Genomic DNA, 25,750 nt, shown 5'->3' with positions numbered 1-25,750 from the left:
ACTGGGGGTGGGAATGGGAATGGGAGTGGGAAGGAATTTGGGATAAGGGACTCCAGATGGAGACAGAATTGAAAGGAAAATGGTTTTTAATAACTTTCTATCGCCTTACATCCAAGACCTCCTAAGATGTAGGCAATAATTTAAGAAATAAGTGGGGAGCCAAACTAACACGTTTTGCAAGGAATGTGACCACAGCTAACTACAGGAATTGAGAAAGTGGACCCAAGGATACCAACTCCCAGCCCGCCCGCTGCCTCAACTCCAACCTAGGGGAAACCGCGACTGGAGCGGACCCAACTCTCGAAATCCTGCAGATGGGGGTGGGAGGAAAACGGCTTTGCTCCGCCCTCCGAGCTGGGCGGTGACCTGTAGGCGGCAGCGCTCCCAGCTTTCCCCGGCTCTCATTTAGAGCACAGCACTAGAAACGCGGATCGCCGTGAGCGCTCTGAGGTTAGAAGTCCGGCGGCGACATGAGCTCGAGGCCGGTGTTCCTGAGTGCGGCTGATGTACAGGACCACCTCCGCAGCTCCAGCCTGCTCATCGCGCCTCTGGAGACCGCTCTGGCCAACTTCTCCAGCGGCCCCGACGGAGGAGTCGTGCAGCCTGTGCGCACCGTGGTGCCAGTCGCCAAGCACAGGGGGTAAGTGAGGAAGGCCGGGTCCGGGGCTGGAGAAACTGGAAAGGAGGAAGGGGAGGGGTGAGAAGGGAAGCAGCAGGAGAAAAGAAAGGAGGGCTTCCCTAATCCCTACTAATAACACCTTTCACCTAATTTGAGCAACCCACTGTGGGCGCTTTAAAGCTGTTATCTGGTTTCATTCAACACACTCCATATGAACGTGGCTATTGATGCAGCTATTTGCTGATGGGAAAACCGAAGACTCAAGAGGTGAAGCGAATGACCCAAGGTTATGGCAGCTAGTAAGTGGCAGAACTGGGGTGGTTTTTCTCATCCAGAGGCAGACTCGAACGTACTCTGCACACTGCTAAAGGCAACGGCAGAGGGATGGGGACAAAGGAGGGAGAAGGCCAGTAGGGCAGTGAGTGGGGAAAGAGAAAGAAAGGGACATAGGGACTTGACAGGATGTCTCAGCATCGACAGGAAGGGGTTGAAGTTGCTCCCTCTCTTCTTCTAGGTTCCTGGGGGTCATGCCTGCCTACAGTGCAGCAGAGGACGCCCTGACCACCAAGCTGGTCACCTTCTACGAGGACCACAGCGCCACCTCCACTGTCCCCTCCCATCAGGCTACCGTGCTACTCTTCCAGCCGAGCAATGGCTCCCTTCTGGCGGTGAGCATCTCCCTGCCCAGGGGTTTAGCGGGGGCCCTTGTGCACAAAGCTAGCTCAGAATTTAGGCAAGGGGGCGTATTGAATGTGACCACATATGCCCCTCTCTGAATGACTGGATGCCAGTGACTGTGCAGGTTACCTGTGACTGTGTATCTGTTTCTAGGACTGCCTGAGGATGTAACCCAGCATCAGAGACCACTGCTGCTTCCAGTGTGTGAACTTGCGGAAGTAATGATCTCGTCATTCTTGCAGTGATCTTGTCCTATTACCAGTTACTACAAATATACAGCTTGCACAAATCCAGTAGCTAAGGAAACTTTTAACAGGAATCTGTAACATGAAGTTACATGAGTTACAGATTAGGGGCGCTCTCTAATACCTGGGAGTTTTTTCTAAGGGGTATACACAGTGACCTGTTTTAACATTTAATGATAATATCAAAAAAATAGTAGTGGTCTGTATTTGTGAATTACTTTGTGTATGTCAGACACTGTTCTAAATACTTCATATGTATTAATGCTTTTAATTCTTAAAACCACTCTGTGAGGTAATTTTATTACCCCATTTTGTAGATGAGAAAATTGAGTCAAAGAGCAACTATGCCAAGCATTGCCAAGTTTACATAGCTAACAGGGACACTGATGGACTTCATACCTACTCTGTGTGAGCCCAGGGCCTATACTGTCTTAGCATAGTAGACTATGCTCCTCTGCCTTTTGAATTGCCACTTACTGGGCACTTATTATGTGCCAGTCAGGAGAAATTGATCTCATTCAATTCTGACAACTTTCCTCTAAATTTTCTCAGAATTTCAGGCTCCCCAAGGAAGCTGGCTATGTATTACTCCTCTGAAAAGAGTATTTAGTTCTTGACAACTTCTGCTCACCCAATGGAAATGACATCCATACTACTTACCAACAGTGCTTACCCAGGAAATTGGTACCACCTCAGGCTTTGGAACTAAATGACAGGGCCTGAAATTCTTCCTGAATCTGACTGATAGCCAAGCAGTTCACTTCCTTGTCCATAAAATGAGAATACTGCTACTACTTGATGAGGATCAATTGAGATGAATAATATAAACAGAGGCCAGCAGAGCAAAGGATGGTGGTTATTACTAGCCAGGTATAATTCAGAACCACCTGGGGAGATTTTAAAAACAATGTCGTCTGGGTCCTCTCCCTAGTGATCCAGATTCAGTTAGCCTAAGGATATATCTGAGCATCAGTATCTTCACAAACCTACCCATGTGTGCAAGAGGAGTTGAGAGCCACTGAGGTAGTTTCAGGGCCCTTGCACAGGTGTCAGGTGACTTACTTTGAGAATCCTGAGGCAAATAAAGCAAAATGGGCATTTCTTGAGGGCTGGCCACATGTTAAATGTTTTCATTTTTGCCAATGCTTTTAAACCTCACAAAAACCCTCTGAATGGTTGCCATTATCTTTGTTTGTACAGGTAGGAAAAACAAAGTGCTTAGAGATTAAGATATTTGTTCAAAGTTACATTTCTTATAAGTGGAGGAATTGGTTCCAGGCAAAACACTCTCCTTGCAGACTATTATGATGCTTTCTGGTGCTTCCCCTGTACTAGTGGTTAAAGATCCACCTGCCAATGCAAGAGACATAGAGATGCAAGAGACACAGGTTTGATCCCTGGATCAGGAAGATTCCCCAGAGTAGGAAATGGCAGCCTACTCCAGCCAATATTCCTGCCTGGAAAATCCCATAGACAGAGGAGTCTAGTGGGCTATAGTCCATGGGGTCGCAAGGAGTCAGACACAACTGAACCCCCCCACACACATACACACACACAATGCTTCTAGGGCTAACTCTTTTAGAGCATCTTCTCTCTGCTTAAGTGGTGAATCCAGGTGCCCCTTGCTCACTGTCTCTCCTTTCCTCCAAGGTCATGGATGGAAATGTCATAACTGCAAAGAGAACAGCTGCAGTGTCTGCCATTGCCACCAAGGTAAGATTAGTGCAAGCTGGTGGGTGGAATTGAGTATCTCAAATTTGAAGGTCTAAGTAGAAGTGAGGAACATTTTTATTTTCTATGGGCATAGATGAAATATCATATGCCAAATGTAGGATATCAGATGAGCACAGTGATTCACTAAATGATTGGCTACCGTAATGAGCCCAAGATTCTGGGTACCTTACATGTGCTCTTTCCGATCATCACACCAGCCTTGATGATTATCTCCTTTTGCCAAGTATAGGAAATATGACTCACAGAGGTTTTGCAAGTTGATCAGGATCACACAGCTAATAAGTGGCAGAGCAGGAATTTAAACCTTAACCTCTTGACTCCCAGACTGCTTTCCTGCCCCTGATCCACACTGTTCCTGGCAAATCAGTGTGGTTGCCCCATAGGCCAGAGTCAGGACTGCACAAAAAGCACAGGGGAAAACATATCCGAGCCAGAAAAATGTATTCGTTCAGATCCTATCATGTGTCAGGCACTGTTCTAAATGTCAGAGATGTGGTAGTGAACAAAACAGAGGGTGACATGCACAGGGCTGGTGAGACAATAAAATAAAAAGTGAAATTCGTAGTATGATTTGCTAAAAAAAAAAAAAAAAAAAGTAACCAACAACAAACCCTTTTTGAGTTTAATAATAGGCTAGGGTTTGCTCCTAAACCACCACCCACACCACCAGTTAGAAGGATGAAAATAAAGCAGAATCGAGGGTATTGGGAAGCAGTGACATTTAAAATTATCAAGGAAAGACCTCACTGAGGTGACATTTGAGTAAAGACTGAAAAAAAAGTGAGTGACTGAAACAGGAGGAGGGTAGGAGCAGAAGGAATAGCAAGTGATGCAGGTGATAATGTTTCTAAGCAGTGCAAGGGCATCCTACAAGAAGAACAGTATTTTTAGAGGTTAGGGTGAAAAAGAAGAGGTATGGAATCTTTCACATTAAAGATCTGGGAGTGCTGACTTATGAGGCCTAGGCAGAAAGGAAACGAGGGGCCAGTGGAGGGTTGGAGCACCAAAGACCAGATGTTCAGATTGTGAGTGTTTTAAGGTCTTCTAAACACATGATGATGGAGAAGGCAATAGCACCCCACTCCAGTACTCTTGCCTGGAAAACCCCATGGATGGAGGAGCCTGGAAGGCTGCAGTCCATGGGGTCTCAAAGAGTTGGACACGACTGAGCAACTTCACTTTCACTTTTCACTTTCATGCATTGGAGAAGGAAATGGCAACCCACTCCAGTGTTCTTGCCTGGAGAATCCCAGGGACGGGGGAGCCTGGTGGCTGCCGTCTACGGGGTCACACAGAGTCGGACATGACTGAAATGACTTAGCAGTAGCAGCAGCAAACACATGATGATAAGGGAAGAATGTGGGGCTAAATCTGGTAATTAAGTAGCAAGGGATTAGACTACAGTACGCACCTTGAGGAACTGTTTTTTGTTTGTTTGTTTAATTATATCCAGACCCAACTCAGATTAAAGTAATCAAGGGTCTCTGAGGTATGTTCCCTGGTAACTTAGAGGGACTCTAACAATATTGCCCTATATTTGAAAAGGACTTTGATTTTTTCCAAAATAATTTTCAACCCATTGTCTCAACTTATTTTTGGGTTTGTGTGAGAAAGGCAGAGCAAGAATTACTGGCCTCATTTTGTGCAGAAAGAAATGGAGACTAAGATTTCCTGAAGTCAGACAGCACAGGTAGCTATAGGTCTTCTTGTCCCAGGCAAATAGTTTCCAGCCCAGGCTATGCAGCAGCAGCCTCTGGAAATTTTTTTTTTTTAATTCAAAAAATTGAATTGAAATCTCTGAATGGAAGGCCAAAGTGTTTTCGTTTTTTATGCTTTCTAGTTAATTCTGATGATCAACCAGGTTAATTCTTCTAGACCCAGCTCTCAGTTACACTGTGCTTTTTGAATGGATAAAAATATGCACTCCAAGAAATGTTAAGAATCATTGAGTTGATGCTTCAGAGCTTAGGCTTAAACTACCCCACTTTTTTCCTAGGGACTCGGTTGAGCTATTTCAATAAGGAGCAAGGACTTATTTTACTTTTTGTGCTATAGGAGTAGAATGTTTTCTTTCCCATCACTTCTATTTTATTTAGGGCTTTCGGGAGAAGGACAAGTATTAGGAAGTTCTTGGGTTTGATGGACACTGTAACTTTGTGTCTGGGTTGCACATACCCTGAGTTGGGGACTCTGGCATGCTTTCTCAGGGTGACAATGCGTATCAGGGTTTATTCTTGACATGCAATTATTCAGCAAATACTTAAGTGCCCACCAGGCACCAGGTCCTGTGCTCAGCATGGGACATAGAATGGTGACTAAAACCAAATACAGAACCTGCAGTCATGGAGCACAGAGTACATTTGGGGAGATAGATATTAATCTAAAGATTGCACCAGTTAACGTGAAAACTACAGTCCTGACAGATACATTGGATGAAAGGGGAGCAAAACAAAAAGTGGGGTGGGGGGAGTGTCTTGCTCCAGGCTGTGGGATTTGCCAAGGCTTATGGGCTTCCCTTGTGGCTCAGCTGGTGAAGAATCTGCCTGCAATGCGGGAGACTTGGGTTCTATCCCTGGATTGGGAAGATTCCCTCAAGAAAGGGACAGTTACCCACTCCAGTATTCTTGCCTGGAGAATTCCATGGACTGTATGGTCCATGAGGTCACAGAGTCAGACACAACTGAGAGACTTACATTTCTTTTGTGAGGGTTAGCTGAGCTTCACTTCAGTTTAGTTCAGTTGCTCAGTCGTGTCTGACTCTTTGCAACCCCATGGACTGCAGCACACCAGGCTTCCCTGTCCATCACCAACTCCTGGAGCCTACTCAAACTCATGTCCATTGAGTCGGTGAGGCCATCCAACCATCTCATCCTCTGTTGTCCCTTTCTCCTCCTGCCTTAAATCTTTCCCAGCATCAGGGTCTTTTCAAATGAGTCAGTTCTTCACATCAGGTGGCCAAAGTATTGGAGCTTCAGCTTCAACATCAGTCCTTCCAATGAACATTCAGGACCGATTTCCTTTACGATGGACTAGTTGGATCTCCTTGCAGTCCAAGGGACTCTCAAGAGTCTTCTCCAACACCACAGTTCAAAAGCATCAATTCTTCGGCTCTCAGTTTTCTTTATAGTCCAATTCTCACATCCATACATGACCACTGGAAAAACCATAGCCTTGACCAGACGGACCTTTGTTGGCAAGGTAATGTCTCTGCTTTTTAATATACTGTCTAGGTTGGTCATAGCTTTTCTTCCAAAGAGCAAGCGTCATTTTAATTTCATGGCTGCAGTCACCATCTGCAGTGATTTTGGCACCCAAGAAAATAAAGTCTGTCCCTGTTTCCATTGTTTCCCCATCTATTCGCCATCAAGTGATGGGCCCAGATGCCGTGATCTTAGTTTTCTGAATGTTGAGTTTTAAGCCAGCTTTTTCACTCCTTCATCAAGAGGCTTTTTAGTTCTTCTTCACTTTCTGCCATAAGGGTGGGGTCATCTGCATATCTGAGGTTGTTGATATTTCTCCCGGCAATCTTGATTCCAGCTTGTGCTTCATCCAGCCCAGCATTTCACTCTGCATATAAGTTAAATAAGCAGGGTGACAATACACAGCCTTGACGTACTCCTTTTTCGATTTGGAACCGAGATCCAAAATAGCTGAACTTGCATTAGAATAATAATAGGATTTACTTGTGAGGAGCAGAAGGGAAAGTACTCCAGGCAAAGGAAAGAACCTGTGGAGAGCAAAGCCCTGTGGTTGATAAAGGCGTGTGTGCTTGGGGAGCAGCAAGGAGGCTTCTTGCCTGAAAGACCAGAGGTGCAGAGAGTATGTCCAGAGGGGGGAAGCTGGGCTGACCAGAGGGCCAGACCACGCGAGGCCTTAGTGAATGCAAATGAAACATAGTCTTTCACACTCTTTAAGAAATGTAGCAGATTCATATATATGTTTTTAATTATCTGTATGCTCTAGGAAAAGAATGAAGTGGCACCAATCCTATTATGATTTAATAAATATCATAAATGTTATACCATTTAGGAAAAGAGATGTCAGTTATAACATTATTATCAGGGCAGCAATGTGTCAAGCAGGACAAGCAAGCAGAATTACAGATTTACTCTCAGAGGTTAAAGGTTACTTTTACAGGAAACTGCAACAATTTCTGAAGCCCAAATGTACTTCCAAGAATAGATTTATATTAACTGAGAACAGAAAAAAAAATTATTTAGTTAAAGAAAAATTACCTAATTCTCCTTACTGAGTGGGAACATAAGTTATTGTCATTTGGAAACCTTTTCAAATCAAGTTTCTTTGAACTATAGTTGATGGCAGAAAATGGTATCTCTCCTGTGCAGCTACAGGAGAGAGAATCTCTAATCATCTGCTAATATTTGAGACTCCTTTTAGCTAGTGATTAATGATTAAAAACATTTTTGTTTTTAAGGTTGCACTCCAGAATCTCAATAATGGCAATTATTGATACAGAGCAGATCAAGATCAACTTTTATTAAATGAAATAGAGAAAAGGCAAAAGATAGTCTTATTTAACATGGATGGTTTGAGAGCAAGTGATGTCCTTTCTCAATGCCAGTAGTTCTTAACTGGACACAGTTAAGACCAACTGTTTCCAGAGACCAACTGCCCCAGAGACAGTTAGCAATGTTTGAAGACATTTTTGGTTGTCACAGTTGAGGGCATTCATTTCATTCATTCATTTCAGTTGCTCAGTCGTGTCCCACTCTTTACGACCCCATGAATCGCAGCACGCCTCCCTGTCCATCACCAACTCCTGGAGTTCACTCAGACTCATGTCCATCGAGTCAGTGATGCCATCCAGCCATCTCATCCTCTGTCATCCCCTTCTCCTCCTGCCCCCAATCCCTCCCAGCATCAGAGTCTTTTCCAATGAGTCAACTCTTCGCATGAGGTGGCCAAAGTACTGGAGTTTCAGCTTTAGCATCATTCCTTCCAAAGAAATCCGAGGGCTGGTCTCTTTCAGAATGGACTGGTTGGATCTCCTTGCAGTCCAAGGGACTCTCAAGAGTCTTCTCCAACACCACAGTTCAAAAGCATCAATTCTTCGGCGCTCAGCCTTCTTCACAGTCCAACTCTCACATCCATACATGACCACAGGAAAAACCATAGCCTTGACTAGATGGACCTTTGTTGGCAAAGTAATGTCCCTGCTTTTGAATATGCTATCTAGGTTGGTCATAATTTTCCTTCCAAGGAGTAAGCGTCTTTTAATTTCATGGCTGTAAATCACCATCTGCAGTGATTTTGGAGCCCCCAAAAATAAAGTCTGACACTGTTCCACTGTTTCCCCATCTATTTCCCATGAAGTGATGGGACCAGATGCCATGATCTTTGTTTTCTGAATGTTGAGCTTTAAGCCAACTTTTTCACTCTCCACTGAGGGCATAGGGGGTGCTAATGGACGGAGGCCAGGGATGCTGCCAAGCATCCTTCAGTGCACAGTACGGCCCTCTCACCTGCCAACTACCCAAAGCCTGCCAACAAAGAATTATCCAGCCCAAATATCAGTAGTGCTGAGGTCAAGAAACCCTGCTGTATTTCTCATAGGTAAGAGTAAATACGTGCCAATTCTGTGCAAATAAGACTGTCTCTGTTTTAATGGAACTCACATACAAGTACAGGAAAATAAATTTGTAAACAAACAAGTGCTATGAAGTGGTAAATTCTATCAGAGAGGTCAGAAAGACTTTACTGGAGAGCTGATCATACAACTTCATCCCCAAATAAAGACGCACATATACCCTGAGGAGGTCCCACAAATGCCATCTCTACATTCCTCTTTAAAGGAAGACAGAGGCTGAGACAGGATCAACAGAGAGTAGGCACAGAAAATACAGCTTGAGAACCTAGGTTCACAAGGATTCATGGATTCCAAAAGCAACTCACAGCTCTGAGAAGTAGGTTGGTATATCATGTCCCTGAGATGGGGTAGCACAGGAGAAAGCATGTGGGCATTGGAGAATGAAAGATGAGGTTTTGGAGCCCTATTGTGCCATTTAATAATTACAGGGCTCTAAGCAAGTTACATAACTTCTTTGGACCTCAATTTCTTTATCTGTAAGAAGAGGGTAACTGGGAGCATCTAGCGCATGGGGTCAATTGTTTGGACTAAAAGAGATCGTGAAGGTTAAGCATTGGTATATATTATGTACCCAGTTAAGGCTTTTCTCTCCCTCCCACAACATACAGAGTGGAAATAGAAATACAAAATGACATCTCCTTGATTTCCTGAGAGGTTTTGAATAAAGGTCCCCTGATTCTCAAACTGTACTTGATCCTCTCCTGACTTCAAGAGTCTCTCTTGATCTTTTCTATCTCCTTTCTCTCAAATAGTTTTTGAAACCTCCCAACAGTGAAGTGTTGTGTATCCTTGGAGCTGGGGTCCAGGCTTACAGCCATTATGAGGTCTTCACAGAACAGTTCTTCTTTAAGGAGGTAAGTCCAGGGAGGGAGGTGGGGGATGTGGGGAGGAAGCAGCAGTGACATCTCTCTGTACTCCTTTGTTAAAATGTAAGTTATGCTGAAATTGTCAGGTTGGGAGTACAACCATCTAGACCATTCTTTTAATGACTTGTGTGAAAGTCCCATTGGAGATGAAGAGTTGGGAGGAAGGCCTGAGTCACTTCTTCCAGTTTCTCAGTTTGTGGAGTACACCTAGGCACACAGAGCCTATGCAGTTACTTAAAGGATTGTATTATATCCAGGGCATACATGCAGTTTTCTTTCGGCCCCTTTCTGTTGCTTCTCTTAGCAGAATCTGGGGTCCTAAAGTATTCAAGGGTTAGGAATCCAGGAACTGACAATGAGGTCTGGAGAGCAGGAGGCCACAGCATGCCCCTTCAAAGCCTAGACATCAGTGCACTTTTTCCCATTCTGCCTGGCTCACGCTTCCTGTTATTTTTGATACACTTGATACTGCTTATATTTGATTTTTTTTCTATGTGTGTGAGAGGCGTGGGGCAGATTTAAGGTGTGATTTTTTATGATAGAACCAGTACCTCTGCTTTGAGAAATGAAAATATAAGGAAGAAAAAAAAATAAAAATCCCCTTTTATCTGTTTTCAAAGTCAAGTAGTTAACGTTTCTAGTCTTCTCTCATCTGCTTTTCATAACACAGTTTTATGATTTTTTATGCTTTTCACCAGGGTATAATTGACATACAATATCATATGAGTTTCAGGTGTACATCATGGTGATTGGATATTTATAGGCATTTCAAAATGGTCACCATGATAAATCTGGTTACCCTTTGTCACCATACAAAGTTATTATAGCATTATTGACTGTATTCTCTATGCTGTACATTGTATCCCCATGACTTATTATTTTATAACTAGAAATGTGTACTTCTTAATCCCCTGCATCTATTTCACTCATCCCCAGCTCCTCCCTCACCCTTCCGGCGATCACCATAAGGAGTTTCTTTCATTTGTTCTCTGTGTATATATATCAGTTTCTCAGTTATTTTCTTTGTTCATTCATTTGAGGTTTTTTTGATTACACATGTAAGTGAGATCATATACTATTTGCCTTTCTCTGTCTGACTTATTTTGTGTAGCATAAAAACCCTCAAGATCCACACATTTTTGTCTCAGCTAACAAAATTTCATTATTTTTATGGATGAACAGTATTTCGTGTGTGTGTGTACATGACAGTTGCTTTATCCGTTTATTCACTGATGGACACAGGTTGTTTCCATATCCTGGTTATTGTAAATAATGCTGCAGTGAATATGGGAGTACCTACTGCTTTTTGCCTTACTGTTTTGTTTCCTTCAGAGAAATACCCAGAACTGGAATTACTGGATCATATGGTAGTTTTTTGTTCTCTTTTATTCAAATTAAAAAAAAATGTTTACAATCTCATGTTGGCTTCTGCCATACAACAGTGTAAATTATACATACATCCCCTCTCTCCCTAGCCTCCCTCCCCTGCCCCCATCCCATCCCTCCAGGTCATCACAGAGAGCCAGACTGGGCTCCCTCTGCTACCCAACAACCTCTCACCAGCTACTCTTCTTACACCTGATATTGTATGTATGTTGGTGCTACTTTCTCAACTCATGCCACTCTCTCCCTCCCACACAGTGTCCACAAGTCCATGCTCTATATCTACATCTCTGTTCCTTCCCTGAAAATAGTTTCATTAGCATCATTTTTCTAGATTCCATATATATGTGTTAACATACTATATTTGTTTTTCTCTTTCTGACATGCTTCACTCTTTATAACAGGATTTAGGTTCATCCACCTCACTAGAACTGACCTGATTCAAATTTATTCATTTTTATGGCTGAGTAATATTCCATTGTATATATGTACCACATCTTCTTTATCCATTCATCAATTGATGAACATCTAGGTTGCTTCCAGGTCCTGGGTATTGTAAACAGTGCTGCTATGAACACTGGGCTACAGGTGTCTTTTTGATTATTTTTTTCTCAAGGTGTATGCCCAGTAGTGGGGTTGCTGGATCATATGCTAGTTTTTTTCCTAGATTTTAAAGGACTCTCCATAATGGCTGTTTCAGTTTGCATTCCCACCAGCAGTGTAGGAGGGTTCCCTTTCCTGCACATCCTCTCTAGCATTTATTATTTTAGATTTTTTGTTGATGGCCATTTTGACTGGTATGAGGTGATACCTAATTGTAGTTTTGATTTGCATTTCTCTAAAAGTTAGTGATGTTGAGCATCTTTTGTCTTTGCCATCTGTATGTCTTCTTTGGAGAAGTGTCTTTAGGTCTTCTGTCCGTTTTTTGATTGGGCTGTTTGTTTTCCTAATATTGAGCTATATGAGCTGCTTATTGGAGTATAGTTGAGTCACAATGTTGTGTTAGTTTTAAGTATACAGAAACATGATTTTTATTTATATATATATATATATTGTTTTTCAGATTCTTTTCACATACAAATTATTACAGAATATTGAGTAAAGTTTCCCATGTAATATAGTTGGTCATCATTGATTATCTGCTTTATATATAGTAGTGTGTATATGCTAATTCCAACCTCCAAATTTATCCCTCACCCTCAGCCTTTGCCCTATGGTAACTATAAATTTGTTTTTGAAGTCTTTGAGTCTGTTTCTGAAATAAGCTCATTTGTATCATTTTTTTAGATTCCACATATAAGTGGTATCATATGATATTTGTCTTTCTCTGATTTACTTCACTTAGTATGGTAATCTATAGGTCATCCATGTTGCTGCAGATGGCATTATTTCATTCCTTTTATGGCTGAGTAATATTCCATTTTATGTATGTACCACATCTTCTATATTCATTCATCTGTCTATAGACATTTAGGTTGCTTCCATGTCTTGGCTATTATAAATAGTGCTATAGTGAACATTGGGGTGTGTCTATCTTTTCAATTTATGGTGTTCTCTGGATATATGCCCAGGAGTGGGATTCCTGGATCATATGGTAGCTCTATTTTTACTTTTTTAAGGAACTTCCATACTGTTTTCTATAGTGACTTCACCAGTTTACATTCCCACTGTGTGGGAGGGTTCCATTTTCTGCACACACTCCTCCAGCATTTGTTGTTTGTGGACTTTTTGATTATGGCCATTTTGACTAGTGTGAAGTGATACCTTGTTGTAGTTTTGATTTGCATTTCTCTAACAATGAGTGATGTCGAGCATCTTTTCATATGCTTTTTGGCCATTTGTATGTCTTCTTTGAAGAAATGTCTATTTAGACCTTCCACCCATTTTTTAATAGGGTTCTCTTTCAATTGAGCTGCATGAGCTGTTTGAATATTTTGGAGATTAATCCCTTGTTGGTCACTTCATTTGGAAATATTTTCACCCATTCTTTGGGTTATCTTTTCATTTTGTTATGGTTTGTTTTGCCGTACTAAAGCTTTTAAGTTTAATTAGGTCATATTTGTTTATTTTTGTTTTCAATTCCATTACTCTAGGAAGTAGACCCAAAAAGTTATTGTTGTGATTTATGTCAAAGAGTGTCCTGCCAATGTTTTCCTCTAAGAGTTTTATAGTGTCTAAGCTTACATTTAGGTTTTAATTCATTTTTAGTTTATTTTTGTGTGTGATGTTAGAAAGTGTTCTAATTTAATTTTTAAAATGTAGCTGTCCAGTTTTCCCAGCACCACTTATTGAAGACACTGTCTTTTCTCCATTGCATCATCTTACCTCCTGCACTAGAGAGCAATTATAGATGGATGCGTTTATCTCTGGGCTGTCTATCTTGTTCCATTGATCTATATGTCTGTTTTTAAGCCAGTACCATTACTGTTTTGATTACTGTAGTTCTGTAGTATAGTCAAAAGTCAGTGACACTAACTCCTTGAGCACCATTTTTCTTTCTCAAGATTGCTTTGGATATTCAGGGTCTTTGGTGTTTCTATACAAATTTTTAAATTTTTTGTTCTAGTTCTATGAAAAATGCCATGAGTAATTTGTAAATTACCTTGGGTAGTATAGTTATTTTAACAATATTGATTCTTCTAATCCTAGAACATGGTATATCTTTCCATCTCTTTGTGTCATCTTTGATTTATTTCATCAGCACCTTGTAGTTTTTAGAGTACAGGTATTTGCCTCTTATGGTAGGTTTATTCCTACATATTCTATTCCCTTTGATGTGATGGTAAATGGGATTTTTGCCATAATTTCTCTTTCTGATGTTTTGTTGTTAGCCCATAGAAATGCAATAGATTCCTGTGTGTTAATTTTGTATCCTGCAATTTACTGAATTCATTGATGAGCTCTAATAGTTTTCTTGTAGCATCTTTAGGATTTTCTGTATCATCTGCAAACAGTGACAGTTTTATCTCTTCTTTTCCTATTTGGATTCCTTTTACTTCTCTTTCTTCTCTGATTGCCATGGCTAGGACTTCCAAAACTACGTTGAATAAAAGTAGTGAGAGTAAACATCCTTGTCTTCTTGATCTTAGAAGATATTGCTTTCAGCTTTTCAACACTGGGTTATCTGTGGGTTTGTCATATATGTCCTGTATTAGGTTGAGGTATGCTCTCTCTATGCTCACTTTTGGAGAGTTTTTATCATAAATGGGTATTGAATTTTGTTAAAAGCTTTTCCTGCATCTACTAAGATGATCATATGGTTTTCACTCTTCAGTTTGTTAATGTGGTATATCACACTGACTGATTTGCAAATGTTGAAAACTTCTTGCATCCCAGGGATCAGTCCTGCTCGATCACGGTGTATGATCTTTTAATATATCATTGGGCTCAGTTTGCTAGTAGTTTGTTGAGTACTTTTGCATGTATGGTCATCAGTGATATTGGCCTATAATTTCTTGTTTTGTGGCATCTTTGTCTGGTTTTGGAATTAGGTGATGACAGCCTCATAGAACGAGTTTGGGAGTGTTCTTTCCTCTGCAATTTTTGGAATAGTTTCAGAGGGATCATGTTAGCTTTTCTCTAAATGTTTGATGAAATTCACCCATAAAGTTGTCTGGTTATGGACTTTTGTTTGTTGGGAGTTTTTTACTCATGGTTTCAGTTTCATTGCTTGCGATTGATCTGTTCATATTTTCTACTTCTTTGATTCAGTTTGGGAGATTTGTCCTCTTCTCATAGGTTGTCCATTTTATTAACATATAGTTGCTTGTAGTACTCTCATGATCTTTTGTATTTATGTGGTGTCAGTTGTGACTTCTTTTTCATTTCTAATTTTATTACTTTGAGTCTTCTTTTTCTTAATGAGTCTGGCTAAAGCTTTCTCAATTTTGTTTATCTTTCCAAAAAACCAGCTTTTAGTTTCATTGATATTTCCCATTGTTTTCTTTGTCTCTATTTAAGTTCTGATCTTTGCAACTTATTTCCTTCTACTAACGTTGGGTTTTGTTTGTTCCTCTTTCTCTAGTTGCTTTAGGTATAAGGTTAGGTTATTTATTTGATATTTTTCTTGTTTTCTGAAGTAAACTTGTATTGCTATAAATTTCCCTCTTGGAATTGCCTTTGCTGAATCCCAGAGGGTTTGGATCATCATGTTTTCATTTTTTATTTATCTCTAGGTGCTTTTTTCCTTCCCCTTTGATTTCTTCAGTGATACATTGGTTGTTTAGTAACATATTGTTTAGCTACCACTTGTTTGTGTTTTTTTCAATTTTTTCCTTGTAGTTGATTTCTAATTTAATAGTGATGTGAATGGTGGACTTAATAGTTTCTTTGGAAAAATATTTATTGAGAACCTTTGCCCATTTTTAAATAAGGTTGTTTATTTTTATATTAAGTTTTATAAGTTCTTTGTATTTTTTGAATATTAACTTCTTATAATATAGTTTTAATCATTAATCTTTTAATCATAGTTTTAATAGTTTTCACCAAATGTTGTAACATCAGTTTTCCAGCTTACCTCATATTACTATAGTATTTCATACTTTTCTATCAAGAATGGTAGTGTGGTTAACCATTTTCTTATAACTGGGCTTATTATACTGTTTTCACCTTAATTAATGAACTTATTCACATATAACATTTATTTCTATACTCATTATATTTCCTTATGAGGGCTTCTTTGGGCCTTATTTTCAACTGAAGGCTGACAACTGCCACCACAGACATTAAAATATATTAAACAAGCTAGCAAGTCCCCACTTCCTGGTGATGCCAGTGATCACCCTCTCCCTGCAAGCACTTCCCAGGAATCTAATTGTAGCTACTATTCTTGACTTCTCCTCTGTTGCACCATTTACTCCTGTAAGTAAGTGTTAGTTGCTCAGTCATGCCCAACTCTTTGTAACCCCATGGACTCTAGCCCACAAGGCTCCTCTGTCCATGAATTTCTCCAGACAAGAATACTAGAGAGAGTAGTCATTCCCTTCTCCGGGGGGTCTTCCAAACCCAGGGATCAAACCTGGGTCTCCTGCATTGCAGGCAGATTCTTTACCATTTGAGCCACCAGGTAAGTCCCAATTTTCTCCTGAAATCCTTCCAATTTTTAATTCCTTAAATATCCTTCAGAGATCAAGCTGTCCCATGCACAGCACTGCACATCCTGTTTGTTAATCTCACACCTGTTATGACTCCCTTACAGAGTCCCAAACATGAACTGTGAGTTTGATGCTGACCTTGTCAGTTATGATTTGCATTTACATACATGTAAACTTAGGCTGAATGAGGTTAGATAGCTTCAGAAACAGTAAGTGACAGAGCAAAGTTTGATTCTAAACCTGTCTAGCTCCAGAATTTGCTCTGCTAATCACTAAGCTATATAATAGCTATTACACTACTGAGGCCGCGTGTCTCAAGCTAGAATTGAAAAACCTCCCCACTTCCTGACATGGAAATGGAGTAGAGAAAGGTCATTTTCAAATCTGGCCTAGACAAATGTTCATTCACCGTAAGGAATGATTTAAATAACTGCAGCCTTAACTCTAGAGTAGTTCAACTTTTCTTTGTAACTCCTAGGTTTGATGAAATGTAAACAGCTAAATAATCACAGCACCAATGTCCCTTTTATTCCCCTGAATGAAGGTGAGAATATGGAACCGCACCAAAGAAAATGCAGAGAAGTTTGTGAACACGGTGCCAGGAGAAGTGCGGATCTGTTCATCGGTCCAGGAGGCTGTGACGGGGGCAGATGTGATCATCACAGTCACCATGGCAACAGAGCCCATTTTGTTTGGTGAATGGGTGAAGCCTGGGGCTCACATCAATGGTAAGCAGAGTGGCTCCATGAACACTGGGTGGCCAGACTCTCCCTTGACTGGACCAAGGGGCTGCATCTGCAGAGTTGTTTTACTCATGTAGAATGCCTGAGCTTTTTACTGGCCTCAGAAACATTTGAACCTTAAAGAAACAGTATGCACTCCAAAGTATGAAACAAAAATCACAAACTCAAAACTAATAAATTTAATTAAAATTTTATAAAGTATAATATGGCAAATGATCAATTATAACTCAGTTCTTAAATGTCATGAAATTTAATTACAAAAGCCAAATGACTCACTTGTTCTTACCAACACTTTGGAATTAATTTTTTTTAATTACAGCACAAAATACGTTTTATGTGACTAAATGCATTTATGTGAATGCTTTTTCATATGTGGGGTAGGATAATTGGGACTTTAAACATAAGAGTTCCTTGGGCTCCTGAAGATCCTTAGATGACCCTGGGGGTTATAGCAAGATCTGGTCTATATTAAATACTTTCTCCAGCAGGTGCTGTTCTAAATTCTTTGTTATGTACTATATCACTGAATCTTGAAAACAACCTTATGAAGTAGGAACGATTGTTGTCATGACCCCTGTATAGTAGGTAAACCAAGGCATGGAAAGATTAAGTAACTTGCCCAAAGTCAAAGGTTTTTAGAGGCAAAGCTGGGATTTGAACTGAGGCAATATACCCTCAAAGCCTAATATCTTGAATGATGCTCTATGTTATCTTTTAGTAAGAAAACTGAAGTCTGATTAGCAAGCAATTGAAGGCTAGAGAATTTAAACACGGTGCCAGTACCCCATGTTTTAGTGACAGGCACATAGGGTGAACTCTAAGATCTCTGCACACATGTGCAAGGGCCAAGGATCATGATTATTTGTTCTTTCACAAATGTGTATTGAATCCCTACCATGGTGCAGGCACTGTTTTACATGCTGGGGAAGCCAAAGTAAACCAGCCATCAAGGTCACTGCTTTCCTGCTTTTACATTCTAGAGAAGGGAGGTAGACAATAAACAAATAGATGAGCTAGATAGTTCCAGCTAAAGGTTAAGCTCTATGAAGGAAACAAAACATGTATGATTGAAGAATGGGCCATAGAAAATTGAAGGTTTCAGCTTGTATGGGACCAATATTATGAATGTGAATCCAGGGGAAAGGTCTTATTGTTCATAAAGCCAGACTCGAACAGTAAGAGCATTTCTAGAAGGACTTGGAACTTCAAGAGAAGTCAGTTCTGGGTAAAATGGACAAGAGCTGAATCTTCAATAAGACTGAGTTGATTTTTTTTTTCCAGCTTAAAGTAGAACATATTTGCTATCTTCGTTTCTGTGGTTAGGAGTCTAGACATGGGTTAGCTAAGTCCTCTGCTCATGCAGGATGAAAGCAAGGTGTTTTCCAGGCTGCAATCTCATCTAGAGCTTGGAGTCTTCTTCCCAGCTCACATGGTTGTGGCAGTTCTTTGTGTTGTAGGACAAGGATGCAAGTTTCCTTGGGGCTGCTCTCAGCTCCAGTTGGCTGTCCACATTTCTTTTCATGTGGACACTCTACCTTCAAAGATAGCAACAGAGAATCTCCCTCATGTTGTATACCTCTCACACTTCGAATGTCTCACTAGGAAGAGCTAACTTGATTTTGAGTTGAGGAGTCTGGTATCTTTCCCTGATCTAAAGACAAAATTGGTTTGTGTGTTTAGAGGCAGTAAATATACTTAAGAAAAGTATGTTACAAGTAGAATTGACAGGGAAACACCAACAACAGATTTTACTTACTTTACAACTTGGCTGAGAGTTAGGCCCAATTCCACCCGTCCCTGCATACCCCTCATTCTTTCTCAGCATCCCACCAGCCAGTCTCTGACCCTCACCCAGTGTAACCCCACTGAAGGAAGGCCAAAGCCCAGCCTGAGTCAGGCCCCTCCCTTTGCTTCCTGGACCACCTCCATTGGCTTGAGTGGCCTTATGCAACCCTTTGAGAATTCACCATGCTCCAAATTAGGGGGAACAAGTGCAATCAGAAGAGGTGGCTTGAGAGGCTAGGGTTTTTCCCACCAGCTTATGATTTATTTACAAGCTTCATTAGTTGGTGCTTCTGTTCTATAGAACTCCTCACACAAACAACCTTCAAGATGGACATTTTGCATCACTGTCTTTGACAATTAGAGTGTGGGGGAACAACAGGAGAGGGAACAAGTAGAGAAAACTGGATGGCAGTGAGAGAAGGCTTACAAATGCTGCCTTATATTTGTATAAAGCTTTATAGCCGTTTCCAAAGACTGGCTGCCATGGCTGGATCCAGCCAGCAGATGTGTTTTGTTTAGGCCATAGAGTGTTAAGTGTTCTGAAAACCAAGAAATAACACATGCAAATAGATTTCCTGCTTCTCTTTTTACAAAAGGAGCAGGGGGGCAGGGGAAGGGCTATCTAAGAGTGGCCCTGCGTTCTTACATGGCAATGGTTCTGCTTGAGCAGAATAGTTAGTGCTCCTTTAGAAGGGCCTGCTTTCTTCTCTGTGCTGAGTTCTCCACCATTTCTAATCCAGTTCTTCTAACCAGTGCTGCTCATTTTCATTACCTTCCTGGTCCTGCAAGCATTTGATTCAGTCTCAGCATTATCCTATGTCCCAGTGCCAGGAGGCATGATTCCTTGGATTCATCATTATGGTTCTGGGCTCTGCAGAGGATGTGAAACCTTGGTGCTGGGGTGCAACCAGTTTCCTGTTTACTGGGGCTTCTCTGTGACCCTGACACTGGGCTTTTTTTCTCATGAGGTGATAAAAGTGGTTGGGAACGAGGAATGGGAATGATTGAAGAGCAAGCAGACAGACAGAAGATAGAGGAGTGTGGGGTATTAATAAGCTCCAAGTGATGTCTCTGCTTTAGGGTTTGTGTAAGGAAGTCGCTGCTCCTGATAAGCAGAAGAAGCATGAAAGGCATGTGCTCTTTTAGAGTCATAGATGCACTTATTGTATATATAACCTTGGCACATACCTCTTCTTTGAGCCTCAGTTTGAGTACCTTTTAAATGGGAATCAAAAATGAATGTACTTGTGAGGACTTTAAATAGTATGTGTGAAACATCCCAGCAATAGTAGGCACACAGTACATGAATGCTAAGTTGCCTCAAAATACTTTTTTATTAATGAGAATGGACATGAAATGGAAAGGAGAAAATGCCAAGTGTCATTCTTATTAGTGAACTCAGTCTTGTTGTTTGGGAGGGAGTTGGCCTGGGGAAATGAGGCATTCCACAGTCATTCCCACGTGTCCTCTGTCACTTCCTTTTCCCCTCCCCTTTCATTCTTTGGAGGCTGCAGTATCCCCTGTGACTATTTCAAGGCTCAGGGTCTCTTTTGCTGTCATTTAGCCATCGGCGCCAGCAGACCGGACTGGAGAGAGCTGGATGACGAGCTCATGAAACAGGCTGTGCTGTATGTGGATTCCCAGGAGGCCGCCCTGAAAGAGTCTGGAGATGTCCTCTTGTCAGGGGTGAGCCTCCTTCTGTTGCTTATGTCTGACTGTCCTCACCTGGATCCCGGGGTTTCATTAATACCCCCTTCTCTCTGGCCTGCTCCAGATCTCCGTAACTCCCACCTCTTTGTAGGGTGACAACTCTAAAATATCTTTCCATCCTTTCTAATTCCCTTCTAAAATAACGTGGCAATTATGTGGTGACATGTGTTTTCCTGTTCGCTTTGCCTTAAGAGATCAGCTTGATGGCCTTTTCCATTGGATTGGGCTGTCCTGTAAAGCAGTAGGATTGGAAGATAGGAGCCTCTGAAAACTTTCCCAGTATGGCCAACAAATCAGGACTAGTGTTGACTGCTTTCGGACCTTTTTTTCATAACCAGGGCATAGCAGTAAGAAGGGGGCTGCCAAAATGAGTGTTCAGATAAGAACAGGCCTGTTTCTTCACTGATACAGTGTCCTGGCAGGACATTCCCCTGGCTGCAGATTTGTATTTCTGCAGTCATGGTATCACAAAAGCAGATGAACCCACTTCTCATCCCCAGAAAAGATTTAAGGGAGAGTCTTCCTCCCTGACATCATTAAGTTTATAGAAGGTCATTTTATCAAGTTTTCCCTTATCCAGGTCAGGGACACCCTGTCCTGGCTTCAGAAGCTGGTCCTGAGCCATATTAGCTCCATGACCTGGGTCAACGTGTGTTCATTTGACAGGCCGAGATCTTCGCTGAGCTGGGAGAAGTGGTGAAGGGAGTGAAACCAGCCCACTGTGAGAAAACTACCGTGTTCAAGTCTCTGGGTAAGAGTCATTGCTCCCAGGGCACAAACTTAACCAGAACACAGGTAGGTTTACCCATTGGTGGGAAGAGGAATGAGTCAGCAGGCTCCGTAACTAAATCATTGTGCAGTCTATCACTTAGGTCAATTATTTACGTCTTGGCATAGTGGTGAAGCCCGTGAACTCTGGAACTGGGCAGTCCTGGGTTGGATTCCCCTCTGTGCTATTCCTTAGACATGCATCCTTGGGCAAGTGATCTCACCTCTTTGAGTCAGTTTTCTCACCACCTGTTACCTAGAGTTTTTGTGAGAATTAAGTGGTATGTGTGTATAAAATGATTTGCCCATAACAAGCATCAGCATTAAAACATTTAGACTTTGATAGAAATGAAACTCAGAGGAAGGTGGAGGGGCAGGAGAAAAACTTCAAAGGTGGAGGGGCAGGAGAAAAAGGTGTTTAAAAACAGGGAGCTTAAGATAAATAACAGGGAGACCCATCATGAGGGCAACCCAGACAGGAAGTACAGCCTGACCTTTTTTCCCCCTCCTTGCCTAACTTTCTGCTTGCTGATTTAAGAAGGTCTTCAATGGGGAGCACCATAACCATCTTGAGTTAGCACAGGCAGAAGCCCATCAGAGAAGGGGCTCCCTTCTTCAGCTGGTTTGCCTCTCAGCCCAGCTCTCCCATTTTAAGGAAATGAACACATATGGTAACAGAGCTAATATTCAGCTCCTACATCTAAAATATTGAAGTACTCTCAAAATGGTTGGTAAATAGTTGCTGCCCGAGCCCCTCAACCTTGCCAGACCTTCAGTTCAGTTCAGTTCAATCACTCAGTTGTGTCCGACTCTTTGCGACCCCATGAATCGCAGCATGCCAGGCCTCCCTGTCCATCACCAACTCCCAGAGTTCACCCAGACTCACGTCCATTGAGTCAGTGATGCCATCCAGCCATCTCATCCTCTGTCGTTCCCTTCTCCTCCTGCCCCCAATCCCTCCCAGCATCAGAGTCTTTTCCAATGAGTCAACTCTTTGCATGAAGTAGCCAAAGTACTGGAGTTTCAGCTTTAGCGTCATTCCTTCCAAAGAAATCCCAGGGCTAATCTCCTTCAGAATGGACTGGTTGTATCTCCTTGCAGTCCAAGAGACTCTCAAGAGTCTTCTCTAACACCACAGTTCAAAAGCATCAATTCTTCGGCGCTCAGCCTTCTTCACAGTCCAACTCTCACATCCATACATGACCACAGGAAAAACCACAGCCTTGACTAGATGGACCTTTGTTGGCAAAGTAATGTCTCTGCTTTTGAATATGCTATCTAGGTTGGTCATAACTTTCCTTCCAAGCCAGACGTTACATATATTTTAATGATCAAGCACCCAAAGTGTTAACGCTTGACAGTGTATTAAGAGTACTCTGCCCACCCAGCACCCATGCCAGTCAAAATATATCTATGCCTTACCATCTGTTAAATATATTTTTAATTTTTCATGCATAGAAAGACAGGCAAACACAGTATAAGCTTTATCTAGAGCCTGGTTCAGAGACATCACACTGATCTAGTTGAGTATGAAAGAGTTTCATTGTTCCTTAGCAGATCAGAGGTCAGCTGGCCCCCTTCAGGAGACACAGCACTGGAAACCTGATCTACAGTCCTGAGCAATTTTTACTTTCTCACTTTTGGGGGTTGGTTTACTGGCACATCCCTTCATCTAGCAGATGCGTATTAAATACCTACTATGTATCAAGCTCCATACTGTGTACAGTGGTAGTTACAAAAATAAAAGCCAGCCCCTGCCTTTAAGAACATATTCCCATTCAAGGTTAAGGATATTTGCCCAAAACTCTAAGATAAAGGGGGAATTGCTGAAGGACTTAGGGTTTGGACTGGACCAAAGGTCCAACAAACGACAGAGCATGCGCCAAACCCAACCTACCATCTGTTTTCCTACAGCCCACAATGAAATGGTGTCTACATTTTCAAATGACTGGGGGGGAAAGGAATATTTCATGACACATAAAAATTATAAGAAATTCAAACTAAAGTGTCCATAAAGAAAGTTTTCTTGGAGCACAGTCAGGCTCATCTGTTTACCTGATGTCTAAAGTCACATGTGTACTACAGCCGAGGTGAGTAACTGCAAGTAACGGGCATGCAAAGCCTTACATATTTATTATCTGGCTGTTTACAGAAAGTTTTCTGACCCCCTGAACTTTGGTGAGCATTGCTTGCCTTATTTTACCCTTCACAGACTCTTCAAGCCTGAACTCACCTCTGGGTGCTTAGTCCTTGTTACCCTGATGGGCACTGTATTAGGGAACTGCTGGTTCTGGGACCTGGGCTGTTTGGGGAAAAGTTGTTCTGACAAAAGTTAAACCAAATTTCTGTCCATTCCAGGAATGGCGGTGGAAGACATGGTTGCAGCCAAACTAGTGTATGATTCCTGGTCATCTGGTAAATGAAACAGAGGAACTTTGTGTCAAGTGGATGCTACAGCTCAAAGGGTGTTAACACTAGTTGTCTCACAATCGTTTCATAATCTCTAGATTAAAAGAAGGGTTCTAGCCCAGTGATCTGTAGTTTTATGCATACTGTGTCTTACCTTAAATAATGAGATCCTCTTTTGTGTTTGTAGTTAGAAAACAAAACCAAGTGGCCATCCTGTGTCATGCCAGATTATACTAGTGCTCCCTTTGCCCTGTATTTCACTACCTTTTGTAATTCCCTGAAATAAAGCTTTTTCCAATTCTGCAGTTCTTGTTTTGGTAACTTCTATCCTTCACAGCAAGGAAAGTGAGGAGATCAAGTGCTCATGTTCACTCCCCGAAGGCTCTCCAATGGCCGTAGTTAATTTTTTTCTATTTTATTAATTGAGATACAGTTTACATACCATAAGTCTACATTTTGAAGTGGTGGATGTAATTCAGTGTTATTAGTATATTCACAGGGTCATGCAACCATCACCACTGTCTAATTTCAGAACATTTTCATCATTCCAAAAAGAAACTCAGTACCCATTAGCAGTCGCTTCCCATTCGTCTCAGCTGCTAGTAATCTACTAATCTACTTTCTATTTCTATGGATTTGCCTTTTCTGAACTGTCGTATACATGGAATCATATATCATGTAGTCTTTTGCTTCTGGCTTCTTCTTATTGAGATTTCAAGCAACACAGAGCTTTCTCTATTGCTCAGAACTCCTTTGGTCACAATCGATAGAGAACACAACTCAAACTACCTTAAATTGAATGAATGAGTGAGGGATAGAATTTATTGGCTCTTGTAATTAAGTATTCAGGTAACTGATTTCAGCTATAGCTGTATCCAGGGGTTCCAGTTGTTATCGGGATCAGGACCCAGTCTTGCTCCTCTGTTCCTTGGCTCTGTTTTCTTCAGTGTTGGCTCCATTATCAAGTAAGCTCTCCCCTGATAGTGGCAGGATAGGTACCAACAGCCTGTCCTCTTCAGCAATCCTAGCAAAAATAGACATTCTTTTCCTTACCACTTGGAAGTCTCAGAATGGAGACACACTGGAGCATCTAGGGCCTATGCCCATATGCATAAGACAGTGGCTAAAGGAAATGAAGTGCTCTGGCCAGGTCAGACCCAGGTGACTGTCATCACCTGGGGGATCTGCTTCCCCTATTATCCAGGCCTGGGTCACATGCCCCCACCTTGAATTCAGCAGTACAATCAGCCCATCTGACCACATAAGCTAACAAAAGGAAAGGAGTCTCTTACCAAAAAGAGGGAAGGCTGTATACTGGGGAGGCAAAATTTATAGATATCCACTGCAGTGTCAGTGCCGAGAAGGCTGTTAAGAATCATCAAGTCCAGCCTCTTCAGCTTACAGATGGGGAAGCTGAGGTGCAGGGGTGCTTTTCTCAGGTCCCCTGAAACACTAACAGAGCCTTGTTGTCCATGTCCTGCCAAAGACCCATTCAAATTCTCCCTCTCCAAGGCTTGCCTAGGCTGGTGCTAAGTCAGCAGAAAGAAAAGCATATTATTTTGCTTTGTTTTCTTACCCAAATTCCTCCTGGCGGGTCCTCTTCATGCTCTATGCAACTTAGCCAAAAGTTTGGCGTGTCAGCCAGGTTGTCTAGCCTTTGCAGTAAAACAAAATACCCACATGATCTACTCTGCACACCTCAAGTGACTATGGAATCTTTGGGGGGATCTTAATGGTCACAACTCTAAGGAATATGTAAAGAGGGTGTGTGATAACGAGATTACCAAAAGCACCTTAATTTATTCATAGATTTCTTCTTTCATTTTTAAGAGTCCCTACGATAATTCGTGCTAGGCTGCTGACAGAAAAGAAATAGTCCTCACCCCAAAGAGCACAGATAACTCTCTCCAGCTATTTAGAGTTAGGGCAGGAAATGGATCTAGAATAGCTTGTGCAATAAGAAGTTTTTTGCCTTTCAAGGTTATTCTTTTCCATTTCACATTGCCCATCCTCCTCAAATGCTTGCTTTGTGAACCACTGAGGTCGACAAAAATCCTAGGAGTCAACAGACCAGAGTAATCTGCATCCTGCCTCCAGCCTAGGCATCAC

The 25,750-nt window shown here is 41.6% G+C and overlaps 1 protein-coding gene across 1 annotated transcript; it reads left to right on the top strand.

The window, feature by feature from the left end:
* The first annotated feature begins 386 nt into the window (after nucleotides 1-386).
* CRYM (crystallin mu) lies at nucleotides 387-23,944 on the top strand. The gene is made up of 8 exons (NM_001045914.2): nucleotides 387-640; nucleotides 1,134-1,287; nucleotides 3,193-3,255; nucleotides 9,637-9,738; nucleotides 16,771-16,954; nucleotides 20,319-20,440; nucleotides 21,131-21,215; nucleotides 23,591-23,944. The coding sequence occupies exons 1-8, from the start codon at nucleotides 471-473 to the stop codon at nucleotides 23,653-23,655; spliced, it is 945 nt and encodes a 314-aa protein (NP_001039379.1). The 5' UTR covers nucleotides 387-470; the 3' UTR covers nucleotides 23,656-23,944.
* Nucleotides 23,945-25,750: the final 1,806 nt, after the last annotated feature.

This window comes from Bos taurus, chromosome 25 (assembly GCF_002263795.3).
Source record: "Bos taurus isolate L1 Dominette 01449 registration number 42190680 breed Hereford chromosome 25, ARS-UCD2.0, whole genome shotgun sequence".
Taxonomy (NCBI): domain Eukaryota; kingdom Metazoa; phylum Chordata; class Mammalia; order Artiodactyla; family Bovidae; genus Bos; species Bos taurus.
Note: the sequence above shows the minus strand (reverse complement) of the source record. Positions and strands in the feature narration are given on the sequence as shown.